Source organism: Neolamprologus multifasciatus, chromosome 1 (assembly GCF_963576455.1).
Source record: "Neolamprologus multifasciatus chromosome 1, fNeoMul1.2, whole genome shotgun sequence".
Classification (NCBI taxonomy): domain Eukaryota; kingdom Metazoa; phylum Chordata; class Actinopteri; order Cichliformes; family Cichlidae; genus Neolamprologus; species Neolamprologus multifasciatus.
Window position 1 is genome coordinate 10739858 of NC_140439.1, and position 16433 is coordinate 10756290.

Sequence of the window (16433 nt, forward strand, 5' to 3'; positions counted from 1 at the left end):
CATTCAGACTTTGATACAAATTCAATATTACCCTGTAAAGCTTCTGGGTGTGATTGGGTAAAAAGGGAAGGCATTAAATAACAGTGTGCAGAAGGCGGATTAGCAAGTACTTGTGATGACTAAGGGGAGTTGTGAGTCAGTTCAGTGGTCGTTTTTCACATATTCTCCCCCCCATCAGATTTAGTATCAATTTCACAGGCAGTAAAACAAATGTCGTCAGTGGACGCTGAAAGCTGGTGAAATTGGCTTGTGTACGATGAAAAAACAAAAACAGCGTCCAAAATGCACTCAAGTCTGTAAATATTTGGACAGTTGACACTATTTCCAATTTTGCCTCTGTGCACGACCACAGTGAATTTGAAATGAAGCAATCAAGATGTGATTTATGGAATTATGGACAAACCAATGTGATTATAAATCTAAGCACTGTTTTTAATACTTCTCAGTGACTGCCAAAAAACGTTTTGCCAGACATTTACAGAATCCAGCTTCACTCGCTGCTTGTTTCTGCAACTTCCTGCCTTTGGTTTAGTCTTCAGTTAGTGAAAACCATGCTTATCTGGGCTGAGGTCTGGGGACTGGAGCAGCCATTTAACATCATTCAGTTTCTCTTCCAAAGAAGCTCTCAGGTTGCGTTGGCTGTTATGTTTCAGGTCATTATCCATCTGTACAGTTAAGTGCCGTCCTATTAGTTTCCATTAGCTGATATATTTGCCCATGCTATAATACGTTATTCACCATATTTGACAGGATGTACGCTTCGGATCCTGGGCTATTACAAGTCATTTTGTGGCAAAAATCAGGTCTAACCAGGTCTTTCAGTTCCTGGGTGTTACAAATGGTTTCTATGCTGTGGTAAACCTTTTTTACTTGCATTCGCGTGCAGGATTTTGTGTAGATGACCTGTACCATGCGTTTCAATTACGTAGGAAAACAAATGGAGCAGGATGCGCTATGAGAAGAAGAAAAATCAGCACAAGCGTTGCAACGCTCTGGGCAATGTTTGCTGGGGTATTTGGCATTCTGGCATCTGCGTGGATACTTTTTCACAGGTACCACCAACACAAAAGTTACTGCACACGAACCACACATCTCTGAAGTACTGGCACTTATACGCTTTTCGTTTTCTTGTTTCCTGACTGCCTATAAGATTCATACAAACAGAATTTCAGGCACAGCTAAACACGTTAAAAATCTTGATCAACAGTTATGTTTACTGAAAGCCAGTAAGGAGAAAAGATTTCAAAACCAACTCTATGTCTACATAAGGATTGATTATGAGCCATGAAATGAGAAAACCATAATTGTCTACACTAACAGAATAAAAACTAATGCACAATATAATGTTCAAGCTTGATCTCCTAGTGCTAATCAATACTTGTGGTGTTTACACCACATACAATGGAAAGGAATGCACTAGCATTTATCTAGCACTTTTCTAATCTTACCACTCAAAGTGCTTTAGACTAAAATTTAATTATACATTTATACACAGCTTTCTTCTTTATATTTTAAGCACTTTGTTTATCTCGCATACATGGTAATGAATGCCTTTGGATTTTAGGTAGACTGCCCAAAGGAAATCCATGTAGGTACAGGAAGACCTCTGTTATTAGACCTCTCTCTGCATTGAATCATACCTGTTATTAATCTCTGTCTCTCTTCCACAGCATGTCTTTTGTCCTGTATTCCTTCTCTCACCCCAACTGGTCGCGGCAGATGGCCCTGCCCCTCTCTGAGCCTGGTTCTGCCAGAGGTTTCTTCCCGGGAGTTTTTCCTTCCCACTGTCGCCAAAGTGCTTACTCATAGAGGGTCACATGATTGCTGGGGTTTTCACTATATGTATTACTGTAGGGTCTACCATACAATATAAAGCACCTTGAGGCGACTGTTGTTGTGATTTGGCACTGTATGAATAAAACTGAATTGAATAGAACACGCAAGCTCTGCAGGAATCAGGAACTTCCTTGCTGTGCAGAACACTGATAATCATTGCACCATCATGCCGCCCATGGCAACATTTCTACTGCCAAACAGACCTATCGCAACTGCTGGGGTCTGCATCACTGCGACATGTACATTTAACGCAAAGCTGTAAATCAGGCATTAGGAACAGATGGTGTCCCTAATGAGGTGGCCACTGAGTGCAAATTTTAGCTATTTAACAAAAGGAAATCAATAAAATAAATACATTTAAAAAAAATATTTAAAAAGAGAAAAAGAGAATAAAATATTCCCTGAAGTGGTCCTTACTTACATGTAACAAACAGCAGGTTGTAGCCTACTTCAAATGCGTTTGTACTCGTAATCACTAATGGTTATTTTACAGTTATTATATTATGTCTGTGCTATTCACACATCAATCCAAAACAACTTTGTATTAAGAGAGCTAGCAGGTTAAAGGCTGGCTAATTTCCAGTCAGGCGGCGTCACACATTTGTGTCTCTATCGGTTAAGTCCTAGAAAAGCTCGGGGCTGAAGAGCAGGGCTGAAAGCAGCTTTTGTTTGGTTTTATTCTTTGAGGTAAATGCACTTTTGATGTGTGTGTGTGGTTTTTAAAAACACATCCATTAAACATTGGACACCAAATGAAACTGCTCTTCAAGCCAAAACCGATGAATGCAGCAACGCAATCACATCCCTTTCTTTCCTCCACCATCACACTCTCAAGGATACATTTCATCAAGATCGATATTTAAAAGCAGTTGTGACCCCTCTCCTTTATTCAGCGCAGTGAACCAATTCACAAAACCTTTTCATTCGAAATACATCGCAATCACAGAATTCACATTGAAATTTCCTTTCGCGGCACTCGACAGCTCTACAGCTTGTGCTCATGTCTGGGTGTCCTGGATTTAAGGAATCAAACAGGCTTCCTCACAGCCCATCCCCCATGCCACTTTCAGAGCAGCAGGAAAAACGATGAAGGCGTGCTTTGCACCAGCTCCCTCCCCCACACACTGCTCCACCAGGCATTGCTGGGGCTTGTGGGATTAAGAATGGAACACGATGACAGACAAAAACAGTCCTCAGCACCTCCCTGCTCTGCTGTCTTTTATACTGCAAGAGCATGAAAAGGCTGCTATGAGGCATACAATAGAGACAGTGATAGATCAACTCTATGAGTGAACAAGATAAGTGTGGGTGAATAGCTACACGGATCTTTATATTGTTCCTGTATGACAATGTCAGTGTTGAAATTGTGCGAATAATAAAAAAAAAGAAGACGAAGAAAATTTGACATTTACTTCACTTCACAGGGATTATGTTATGGTTTTGCGTGACAGTGTGCATTACATTTTAGTCAGCCACTGGTACTTTACTGGCTCATGTGAAGCACATAATACCTTTGATTTCAACTGAGGCTTGTTGGCATTTATTTTTAACATGGAATAATCATTTAAAATAAGCAGGCAATTATCAATCCTGCTGTCAAGAACAGGGGGGAAAAAACACTGCTGTGTGGGTCATTTCCTGTAGCTGGACTCAGCATCTTATACATCAAGGGTTCCCTTTCTCATTGCATGTTAATAAAAGAGAAATCAGCAGTTGGTCTTTTCTTCTGCATCACATGTCAGACTGCTTTGGGGAATGTACATTTCCAAGCCTGCAGAAAGCAACAGGCCCTTACGAGCACAATTTCCAGAAGTCTACGGTATTAAGCACTGCTGTTTTTATTTCTCTGTGATAAATAAAGCCAGTGCCGTTTCAAAGATACTTTTCACCTTATAAACAAGGCGAGCATTCTTCTTGCCAACACAGATTTCAATAGAAATAGAAAATACTGTCAAATTTAGCAGGCTTTAGTTAGGATAAAATAACATGTATGCCAATATGTTTGTTTTTTCTAGGAGACTAATGAATAAAAACAACTTATTCAATGTCAAAGGTACATCTTGCTAAAACGAGAAATTAAAAGATTCTTTTCACAAGGACAAATACAACCCAATCCAGTGATGCAAAACAGATACGTGCAAAGTTAAAACCAAAAATAAAGGAAAACGTACCTTTTCATTTTTTACCTTCTTTAACGTCTTGCATTCTCCATTACCATTCTCCACCTCCTCTGGTTCAGTTTTTGTAGTCAGTGCTGGTACTATCCCAACAGGTTCAAGTGCAATATTCCCCATTTGATTGGCATCTGCCAAGTCTGCTGATTGCGTGTTCTCAAAGGATGCGTTACGACTATTTCCCAAAGCAACCTGGGCTTGAGAGACAACGTCCTTCTCTGTGACACCTATTGCAACGACAGGGGCGCCATCTGTTTTGTCCTTCTTGCTTTTCCCACTAGCCCCGTCTTTCTCTTTTTTACCGCCGAGAACACCTCTGGAGGCTTTTCCCACTTTTTCCATGTTCTTCCCAGAGGTGGAATTGTTGCCAGCAGCTGCTGCACTTGCTGCTGTGCCTGTTGGCTCCCCTTGAGTCCGCCCTGTAGTTTCTTTTTTACCCCCATCTCCAGCTGAAGCTTTGTTATTATTGTCTTTAGAGTTCTTACTGCGCTTGTATTTGGATTTGCTTTCCTTGCCTTGAGAGCCAGACACTGGACTAACAAACCTGATGTTGTCAGGCAATGCCGCAACTGCACTTGGTGGTGCCGCCATACCGTCCTTGGTGCCAGACATCTCAAGTTTGTCCTTCTCTAAGTCAGCGTCAAGGTCAATAATCAGATTTCCAACACCGATATCCCACTCATCCCCGCTGTCGTAAGTGTCCACCGCATTAGAGTCCACACCTTTCCCGCCTGCAGTGCCACCACTTAGGGACATTTTAGTGCCAACGGCCCAGGATTGCCTCAGTGAGGTCCGACACCCTCTTAGACGGTTGGGACACAGGGGCAAGGGTTAGAGAATCCTCACGGTCTACTTGTTCCTGTCCCATTTAACCACATTTTACCCTAGAAAAAAACAGAAGTAAGAAAACACATACATTAATTTCATATTTCAGACACAAAAATAACAGCACTATAACTCTGTGCTATAGTATTATATACATGAACACAGCATTTCAGTGGATACAAAAAAAAAAATAATCGTTTGATCATGAGCCAGTAATTCTCTGATGATCACTGTGCAAACCACTATGGTAATACCCACTGGTGTGACAGCGCTGCTCGAAACCCTCTCTTCATAATCACTTCCCACAGTCGTCATGGCAACCATGGGAAATGTAGCCTAAATCCTGCTTTGACAGCCAAGGTGGCCCCACTGTTCTGAATGACTGGCTCTCTTTTCACAAGCCACTGCTGATAGTGCCACTGCTGATAAATAAGAAGTAGCTGGCCTCACACTCCCCCGCATGGTTTATGGAGCCATGCCTTTTCAACTCAATAGTACAATGGTAATCTTGAACTAACAGAGGAGCTTAAAAGCATGAATGAACCAGTGTACGTCTCAGGAGAACACCAGTTTGTTGTATTTGCTTACACAATGTAGCCTAAAGGTCATCACTTTTTTTTATATCTTTGGGCAAATAAATATGACATTCTTGAACAGATCTTAGCTGTATCCATTTGTGGACATACTGCAGATCAAAATGGTCAGAAAAGAATGTTTAAAAAAAATGTTCTCAAAACAGAACTCAAATCTGGGTTTGAAAAAGGTAAGATAGTTATATAAATCTTTTTGTATAAAGATAGAAGTTTTTTGTTCTTGTTTTTTCCTCTGGAGTTTCAGAAAAAAAAGATGTGAGCTCAATGTGAAAATCAAGCTGTTAGCGTGCTTGTTGTGAGTGGGCGACTGTGAAAAGAGGTTATTATTTACTATAAGAAACACTGAAAGTCTGCTAGGAGCTTTATTGTAAAGTACCATGATGTCTCCGTGTAATTAACCAATGCACAGCACAGCTTCACACAGTTTTACAGTTAGGTAGTTGCATTTTGACACTAAAGTAATAACTTGCCATTAGCTTAGTATTAGCAACAGGTATATAGGGGTAATGTATGACTAAATTTATATTTTATCCTCAGAGGAAGTCAAATATTATAATCATTATAATACAATGCTGAATTTCATGCTTATGTCCCAAACATCTATTCCTGCTTAAAGTGCTCCTTTAAAAATGATGATTATTGCTACAACTATTTACGGTCAGGTAGGTCTACAAAATGATTAGCTTTCATTTTCTGCTACATTTCATAGTAAAATTATGCTTCAGCTACGTCTAATTATCTGCCAGTCAAATTAGCTTGGACATAACCTTCTCAGAAATGTAAATGTGTCGCTGTGATGCAAACTGCAACAACTGCAATTGTTTTGGTCGGCAGCAATATGCCGTGTAGCAAACAGATGTAAATGTTGCATAGGATTTTCTGTAAAAATTAATGGATATTGTAAATGCAAGTAGTAGTAGTAGTGGAGTAAAAATGTAAAGAGAAAATTTGATTAAAATCCAGAATAAAATTTGCTATACGGATTCAGCAAACCTTTTTGAACAACTGGCATTAAACAGTGCTTCTATAAAGGTGAGTCAAGAACTGATGAAAATAAAGGACATCATTCACAGTGTGTTACTAGAGATATCAAACTCTGCCAGTTAAAAAAAGAAATGGATAAGCATTTTACTTTTACTTTATTCATAAAACCTATAAATTTATAATGCAGACTTTTTTAAAAAACCACAAACCAATATAATTAAAATTCACATCTGAATGTTGGACTTCTACTCATGTGTATTTGGCTCATTTGAATCCTGTGGCATCCACCAAGAACTGTGACAGCACCCAAAGAGATTATATGGAGATATTAGCATATTTTCTGCCTCATTACTGCTGGTAGTACAATTAAATGAAATAAATGTTTCTATAATGGAAGAGCTCGAAAAATTATTCTTTATACCAAATTATCCAGTTATGACACATACCCACACAAGACTATATTTATAAGTTCAGTTACACCCTCCTCAGGGGGAAAAGAAATCTAAAGGATGCAGCACAGATGCTGGTGCACACTTACACCTACCAGCTCATTTTAACATGTACCCTGACTTAGCTCCTTCCAAGAAAAACAGTGGAAACATCACAGCTGGATCACACAATACACACATCTCGTTCTGTTAAATGATCACCCCCAGCAGTGACGGAGGTAAAACTGTTGAGCAATCATTTGATCGCTGCTTACTCCTCACAGATGGCTCCCCAAAGGAACGACCATCAGTGACAGGTTTTGGAGGGGCGGAGTGATGCAGCTGTCCCTATATGACTGGGTAAACAGTTGTGAGGTCTAATTTGTCCAACACCTCGACAAAAGAGAGGTTGTAACTCTAGTGGCAGTTGACCCACTGTACTGCCCCTTTTGCTGGAGCTGCAGCGCAAGCCCCTTTTGAAAAAGCTGCACTGAGGAAATGTCCCAAAGAGTGCCCCATTGAGTGAAAGGCATGCAGGCTGTGTAACTCCCACAGTGCTTGCACCCCCAGCCTCCCCCCACCCCCTTTTTTTTTTTCCACAGATCCAGTTTCATTCAGCTATCTATTAGAGGCCATGTAGGGGTGATTTACCCTTGAGAGTGTAGAAAAAGGACAGCGGGTTGTGATTTCTGGATTATTTCATGTGGAACACAGCTACTTCAGATTTGACATAATGTGGTTTTTCTACATATGACTGCTAGAGTATGTGTCTGTAAACAAGGCTCTGAAAATGACTACTGAGGCACCGGCCAGCCTCATTTTCCCTTTTTTTGCTTACCAAGTGTGGCAGACAGAAGCAATACAATGGAAAGGTGAAAAATAACACACAGACACAATGGGAAATATGACAAGTGACTCTATTATTACTACCTGTAACTGACAGAGAAAATATGACTGCACTATTAAGGGCTCAAATGAGGGTAATTCTCCAAAATCTGACAAAAATAGCCGGCAATGGACGTCGCACATTTTAAATCAAAAGTCAGAGCAGGTAATTATTGTTTGATAGCACAGACAGCCAGATAAGGACTCAGCTAAGGCATAAATGAGACGTGCCCTTAAATTAAGCATGATTATCTTTGCTAGGAACCTTCTTACTGTATCCTACTATCGCAAACCAAGAGATCCCTGAGACACATTGCAACAAAAACCCATTCATTTAGATTATTGCATCCCATGATAAACACATATTTAATAGCACTACCAGTGGGGCCCAGGGCATTGTTTGTTGCGGCTCCTGGTATAATAACAATAAAAAAAGCTTATATAATGCTATAATGGTTTCTTTTTTTTTTTTTTTTATTGAGGTGCATACTTAGTCATAATGATTATTACCTCATCCTGAACTCAGTGCACCACATCTTATTAAGGACTGAAAGATGTTTCTCCAGAGTTGCTCTAAATTGTCGTGCAGGGCTGGAGGAGAGATTTGGTTTACCATATCTCACAGAGAAGAACACCTGCAAAATCTCAAATGCATTCCCCGCATAGCTGTGACTCTCTATATCAAGCACTGAATGTTTGAACAGTGAGGGATATCCAGTGGCACTTGAGCTAGGAAAATGCACCACGCGCATTCACTTCATATTTCATTCGTGTAGCTGACAAAAAAACCTAAACAAAAAAAAAAAAAACTCAGCTTCACTATCCACATCCTAAAATCGATTATATTGCCACTTTAATTCTCAGTTTCAAATTGTATAACAGGTGAACAAAATGCAGTGAGCATAATGACCCAAAACAAGGGAGCATCAAAATGTGTATGCATATTACTTTTACAGTATTGTGGAAACTAAAAGCTGAATTAAGAGAAGGAATCTGAGTGATCTGGGTGTGTAACAGTGTGTTCATCTATATTACATTAGAACTCTCTCTCTCTTTTTTTTTCCATTGGTTGAACACAATGTTTTGTTTTTCCCCTTTTACATTTAGCGTTGTTTGACTTTCACATGCTTTGGCTGCTCCATATGTTTCTGGATTGCAGTCTTCCCAATTGTGCTATAGTTAATTTGATGGTTGTGTAACTTCTTGCCTGCTTCTTCTATTGTGCAGCAGTAGTTCAATAACAAGATGTTTCCTTTAACGGAAAAAGTCTCCAGCAACTAGCTCCATTTAAAATGACTGCTGAACCCACTTTTAGCTGCTCAAATGTAATTAAACAAATGGAAAGAATCACAATTGAGGGGTCTGCCTTTACTCTGAAACCAACACATTATTCTGGGGTTTCTTTTAACTGCCTTTATTTTGTGTGTTTTAGTTCAGGTGTCTTTTTGTATTTAATTTATCTCCAACAGGTGAGATGCATGTTCCACTAGATTGTGATCAAGTGACTGACTTCCTATTGAAGAATATTCCACTTCATTACCTTCAAAAGCGCCCGGATTGCTTACATGGTGTTTTGGGTCAGTTTCCATCTGTACTGTGAAGTAGCGTCCCATCTACTTTGCTACGTTTGGCTGAATCTAAACAGACAGTATTTTCTTTGTACACTCTGGATTATCCCACTGCTTTTGTCATCTGTCACACCATCAATGAACACCAGTGACCCAGTACCGCTGGAAGCCATGTCCAGTCTAATCTGGTCTTTCGGCTCTTGGTTTGTACCTTAAGGTAAACCCTCTGCAGTTCTTTTTGTGAAGTCTTCCCTTTATGCTATGCTTAGATAATGATATGCCAACCTCCTGGAGAGTTGTCTTCACCTGACTGCATGCTATGAAAGCAATTTTGTTTCCTTTGCAAAGGCTCCTGTGATCATGCACCACTGTTCCCTTCATCTAATGTCCAGGTCTCTATATACTGCCAAGCCCAAGCTCTCTCTCTCTCTGAAAAAAAACAAACTTTTAACTGGTCACCTTTAATGTTGCGCCTGCAGTTTGGGTTTTGCAGTTCCTTTGATTGCACAATGCTGACTCACAGAAAAATCCACAGCTGGAATAAACTACAGACTCTCTCACTGCTCAGCTGATCAAGATATAATGGAGGAATAACTGCTACCTGTGCACAAAAAAGGTTCTGAGTCAGCTAACCAATAACATTTGGCTCTTGAAAAAAAAAAGAAGAAAAAAAAAGAATGGAAGCCCTCGGGTTGAGCCCTCCAGGAGCATCTTCCCCAGTCAAGTCTGTCCCGTGTAGGGATGGGTATCGTTTAGGTTTTATCTGATACCGGTGCCAAACCGGTACTTTTGAAACGGTGCCGGTGCTTAAACGGTGCTCGAACCGGTGCTTAAAGAATGGAGAACACAAGCTTTGTCCAAAAACCTCTCATGTTCAGCTGTTTTTTTGTAAAAAGATAACAATGTTAGCCTTTTCTGCAGCTATAGGGCATATATGGTATCACTCTTGGCTGGAAGCAGTGCTTAAACAATGGAAAAAACACAAATTTGTCCAAAAACCTCATGTTTAACTGTTTCCCACTTTTTCTTTGGTCATTTTAGCCTTTTTGGCCAGGGTGAAGGGAGTATCTGCCATCAAACAAGAAGGCAGCCGCATGTAGCTATGATGATGTTTGCTAGTTCACCTTACATGCATTAATGTAATAACGTGGTTAGCCTACTCAACGTAAATTAAACACGAACAACATTAAGCTACTCACGCAGAGAAGAACGGCTGCTGCTGCCATCATCATCCTCATCATTTCTGCTACACTGGCAGGGCTAGGGGCCAGGACTCTACTCTTCAGCTTTTTGGGGGATGTTGCTAACTCTGGGTCCGATAACAGGCACCACACCTGCATTAGATGCGCTCGGTGTGAGGTCTCGCAGCAAGCTATCAAATACGGCGCATTTCTCGGCTTTTAAAAAAAGACGCTATGCGTCGCCAGGTGTTTCATCGGATTTCAGGTGTTACCTCCTTTCCACAGTATCAGCTTAAAGCACTTGTTGCAGGCTGCTGAGTTTGCATATTTTGCTGTGAAGTACAGCCAGACTTTTGACCGCTTCGTCTTGGACATTTTTAATCTGTAGCTCTGCTCTAAAAGAACGTACGTACCTGGACCCGCCTACTATCCCCGGAAACGTAAAATGATTGGCTACAATTCGAAGTGTATCACATCTCAGGAAAAAAAAGCACCGAAATAAAGCACCGAAATGTGCGCTGCTTTTCGGTCTGGTTACTACCGTTTATGTCAGAACCGGTGCCATCATGGCACCGGACACCGGTACCCATCCCTAGTCCCGTGTTTAGCAAAGTGAAAATAAAATAAAATAAACAATAAAAGGTGAATCAAATAGACCATTACGGCAAGGCTGGGATGGTCCATTTGGTAAAGTAAATCCGTTGGGCATCTTTCTTCGCCTTTAGACAATAATTCTGATGTCAAAAGAGCCAAACGGGACAGGCCAACAAAAAAAAAAAAGGAAAAAAAAGAAAAAAAAGAATGGGCCACACATTGTAAATACAGTTACATTTTAACAAAAACTGTGTCGAGCTTTACATATAACAGCTGACCATTCTCTGAAATATGCAGAAATAATTTGTCCATGACAGGAAAAAAAAGAAAAGAAAAAGAATACTGGGAAATAAGATAAACAGTAACAAGGCTCCCTTAGAATCTGTTCCTAATATTCTGCCTAGCAACACCACTGTGCTGTTTAGCTTATGGCTAAAATTGATTGTACTGTAACACAGAAGCAGAGTATAGCAAATAAACACTCATTTGCATGCTTACTTCTTCTAAATCATTATTAAACCAAACAATGGCACATAAATCCGGTGCAAAAATAATGGTAATGGTAATTGGCTGCCCCCCAGATAGCAGAATGTATAGGTCCACTTATTAGTGATGTCGATGCTCCTGGCTAGCTTCACGTCCGAGGGAAAATCTTTGATTTGCAATAACATAATTTAGTATTGCAATGACAGTTTGCCTTGTGATAAATAAACAAATACTAAATATTCAATGCTGAATATAAAGTCCACTTCAGCATTGGCATTCTCTAATCTTTCCATATTCAAGGCTTAGCTACTGGCCAGGTATATAAAGCTATAAATTCTTAATATGCAGGTAGGTTTAGAAAGATCTGCCAGATCTTCATTGTAGTTTGTTCACATGGCATTTTGGTGCACTGTGGTTGAGTAAGACTCTTATTATTTTTTTACTCAAGGATCTTCAGACAGCACTAACAGTAACAAATGTAACTGTTATTAACCAGAGTTAAACCTGATTTTTCACTTGACTATGTTGTCTCCACCATTTGCTGTAACGAATGTGGTAACAAACAGTACAGAACATCAAGCACAGTTTTGTTTGTCCATTTGATCTGGGAATTGATTAAAAAACTGTTGCTTCCTTGTCATAATAGTAGGGAAACCCAACCGTTTAACCGGATGTATTCAGCCCTGATTTGTGTGATATGTCACATATTCACATGCCTTGTTTAGATGTCTGCGGCATGTTAAAAAAAAAACAAATCTTATGGCTTTAACTGCTAGTAGAAGCCCAACATGACAAAAGAAGACCAACTTGAATGCTTACTTTGTCTTGTAAAATGTCATTATGGATACTTTGGGAAGAGGGGTGGAGGTGGGGGGTTAAAACCCAACGCCTACAGATGTTCTCAGATCTTCTTAATTTCACTCAGGGCGCGCATTCACAAACTAACCTCTGTGTAATTGGATTGTGTGCTTGAGCTGATTACCAAAAAATAAACACTAGCAGCCAATCAAAGTGATGGGAATCAGGAGTCTGTGGGTCAGCCAGCATCTTGAGCAGTAAAGAGGCCAACAACAGTAACTCACAATGCTAAGCAAATGGAGGCTCACTAGACAGCTGCCTTCCATATGAGTGAAGATAAATTTTACAATCTCCCATTTCTAAAAGATTGATTTTTTTTTTTAAATGAATACATTATACTCAACACTCTATAACCTCTTAATATAAAGTCTTCCAGTCTTTTCTGCAGTAGTCTTCCACGATTTCTGGACTGGCAGAACAATGACTCAGACCAAACCAGATGTAGAAGAGGGTTAGGTGACAGAACAGAAGTAACACTCTTTTACATCTTGCATCAATGTCACATCAGTACATAAACACTAAGGTGGACAAATAAGGCAACGTAGTCATCATTTGATCACAGCTGAAATGCCAACGTAAATGTTAAACCTGACTACAAATATTTACCTCTGCTGCCTCACAGACTGTTTTGGAATATTAAATAAATAAAATCTATTATGTGATCAACTACACTGACATTTAAACTATTTGCTCACAGAAAAGGTTAGATGCATTAGGAAACTGACTTCTTGACATTACACCCTCTCAGCACCGTATCCGAGCAGGTGTATTAAAGCATGCACAAAAACCAAGACAAGCCTTTGCAGATTCCAGGAGACAACATTTTATTTTTGCTGTGACTTATTGTAGATGTCAGGGCAAAACAGGGAGGAAAAAAATCATTTAAAACTATTGAACCTTTTATTTATGACCACTTCTGCAAGACGATTGCACAGGTCACCTGAGGCAACCCTTCCCAGTCTGACTTGGACTGACTGCAATCAGTCCCAGAGAGATTTTGAAGGTTTCCTAATAATTACTGTCTGATTGATGAATGCAGACATGCAAATATGTTGCCACCAGTCAGATTAAGTCTTTGTTAATAAGCACTTGAGGAAACTAGAATATTTGGCATATCACAAACTATACCGACAAAAGCAACACATTCATAATTAACTTAAGTGATCCATTATTACTGGGACAAAACTGACCAGGCTTAGTGTTCACTCTCATTGTAAGTTCCATGTGTGGCAGGCTTATTTTTCTGTCACCACACAAACAGCAGATTCTGGCAGCGAGTTAATACATCCTGCATGATTAATAAAATTGGCATAGTGTTCGCCCTGCTTTGAAGACCAACTCTGCACTGGTGCGTTGTCAAACCGTTCCAACGTGTGTCTCGCTAAAGCTCTTGCATTTTTGTTCCAGAAGGAAATGTGAATGGACTTCTGAGTGTTTAGCTCACAGCTGATAACCAAACCAACAGAACATCATGCCAGTTCTGCATTGTTGTACCTTTACAAATTAGTCTAACTTCAGTGCCAATCACTCATATCAGTAACGGTACAAACTTTTCAAGCAACTGTTACAAGAAGAAACCAAATTCCTTAATTATAAAACCTAGTAGTATCTATTTAAGGCAGATGACTGCAGTAATAGGGGAAATGTCATGGATGGAAAAAGATGACATCTTGAAGTGACATGTCTAATAGTGGGGAAATGGTAACTGCCAACGGATTCAGCTGGGGGCTATACAGAAATCTACTCGCCTAGTGAAGCCACTGTAATTATGTTGTATGCTTAAACAAAGCATTTTGAGATGATCGCTCTGCACAACAAAAGCTGCCAGATTAAAGAAATGAAAAATGGCACAACAGACGGGGCTAACAACTACTTTAATTTTTATAAGGTGCTGCATTTTTACAGCTTATGCCCCTCCCCCTCCTTTGATAGTGATATCAATAGATTAAAAGAAAGAATAAAGCCTTGATCTGGAGGTTTAAGTACTTGACAGATTAAGGCAACTCTGCGTGAATTGTAATCAAATTGAGATAAATATCAGGCTTGAACTATTCAAAATAAACATATGCCTCAGATGATTCAAAGCTACAGAACATCAAGTGCGTTTACGGTCATTTGATAACGGAAATGCTTGCCCCAGTAAATCAAATTCTTCTGCCTGTCACAAAGTATTAGTGAAATGCTCTTAGAAATAACCTCAGCACAGTGTTAACACTATTCACCGCTATTCATGGAAAAGAAAACATCGATAAAAATGCACTAAAAGAGCATCTGAATTTTTTCAAGTAGTCAAAGAGTGGTGGGTACTTTAAAAGGAAATTAGACTCACCTAAGAGCAGAAATAAATACTCACACTGTGGCTTGTCTGTGGTTAGAGCTGATGCAGAGAGCGAAAAGAACACGCACACGCTGGCAAGAGAGTAAGAAACCCCCAATCCTAAAACACTGACAAAGAGCCATATTGATTTTTCCTCTGCTCAAAGAGGACTCGAGCAGAAACAAGAGCAACTCCATTAACATGCCGAGCCATTCCACTATGCCATGATTTCTGAATTACCAACGCTAGTCTCTAAGATTCTCAAAACACTTCTAATTATCTCTGCTCTCTCCGTTCTATAATTGAGGCACTCTGTCTCAATGGAAGCTGATGTAGCGGCAGTCGCGGCATCTACTGTGGCACTCTTCTTTGCGTCCATGGTCAGCTGCACAATAGGCACACTGACTACGTAATCTCCCAGTGGAGAGACTTTAGGGTTGATATTGCTAAGGAATTTTTAGTAATATATTACTGCATCCATCTATATGTTTGCGCGTGGGGCAGCTAATGAGCCACAGGAACACTTCAAGATGACAAGTATTCATCTAGCCTGCCATCTCTGCACACCAACATGAAAGTGGAACGTCGTCACAAATACCACACCAGGGGCTTTATCACCTATTTAGCAGTGAAAGATAGAAAGAACATCCACACTAAACCAATACTCTGCATTTCATTAAAAATAACTACTTAGCATTAACCCTCATATAGAACAGGGTTGAGTGATATGTTCCACTAACCAGCACTTTGTGGTAGAACAATATAATCTAGACAGTTAATAAAATAAAGAAGCCCAATTCAACTTTCAATTCTTTTTATAACACACATGTAAAATCTTCTAACGCCTAAAAACTACCAGCTGCAAACTCTGAATCACCAACAGCTGATATATCTGTTGAATCCCCAACACTAACAAGTCAATGAGAACAGCTGCACAAAGACATCTAGGCTATTTTCTCCTTTTATTTAAAATGTGTACAACACTCATGGTGGAATTGTTTCCAATATCTTAAAATGTCAGTGGAAAAAATAAAAAATAAAACCAATCACAGCTTTGTTTATCAGTCTTCAAAGAGCTACACAGACTGCACAGACAAGGACAAAGCGGTAAATTTAGAATGTTAATACTGCAGGACAAACTGCCTTGTTTAAGAGTAACATCTCCTCTGTGGTAATGATGATTGACTTCGACAACATTACATTCCTCCAGAAGGTAGAGACTTAAAACACTCGATGGAGCCCTTTAAGCCAAAACAGAAAAAATGGTGCCATTTGCATTACAATGCAACAGTATATTTAGCATCTGAGCTGTTTAAACACTGAAACAGAAGGGACCATAGCAATAACTTCTGTGGTAATATCAGTTAGAGCTGATGAAGAGGTTCCCCTTGACGCAAAACGGTCTTCTTTCTATAGGGGTTCAAGATAATTCAACAAAGAGTATGAAATTTCATTCCACAGCTCTGGTAGTCTTATCAAGCCTAAACTAATTTGGTTACAGACAGACTGTTGGCAAGTGACAACCACTCAGCAAGACTGTGAGATAAAAAGGATCAAGTAGTACATTACAAAGAGCTGCTTAGCAACATTATCGAGTACATCAAACACAAACTAGACAAAATCAAGTGCAATCTAGACATATCTTTTTTGACTGCTATTACTTGAATAATTTCTAAGTGAAACTGGTTTACTAATGCTTATTGC

At 39.6% G+C, this 16433-nt stretch overlaps 1 protein-coding gene across 4 annotated transcripts in view; it reads right to left on the bottom strand.

The window, feature by feature from the left end:
• Positions 1 to 16433, bottom strand: part of znf609b (zinc finger protein 609b) — an 81629-nt gene that overhangs the window by 50999 nt on the left and 14197 nt on the right. For 3 of the 4 annotated variants that reach the window (XM_085166437.1, XM_085166443.1, XM_085166428.1), the window contains exon 2: positions 4008 to 4894. In XM_085166437.1, coding sequence (XP_085022563.1) covers positions 4008 to 4766 — 759 coding nt within the window. In that variant the 5' untranslated portion in view covers positions 4767 to 4894. The remainder of the gene's footprint in view (positions 1 to 4007; positions 4895 to 16433) is intronic. The other variant, XM_085166454.1, reaches the window with a different exon arrangement.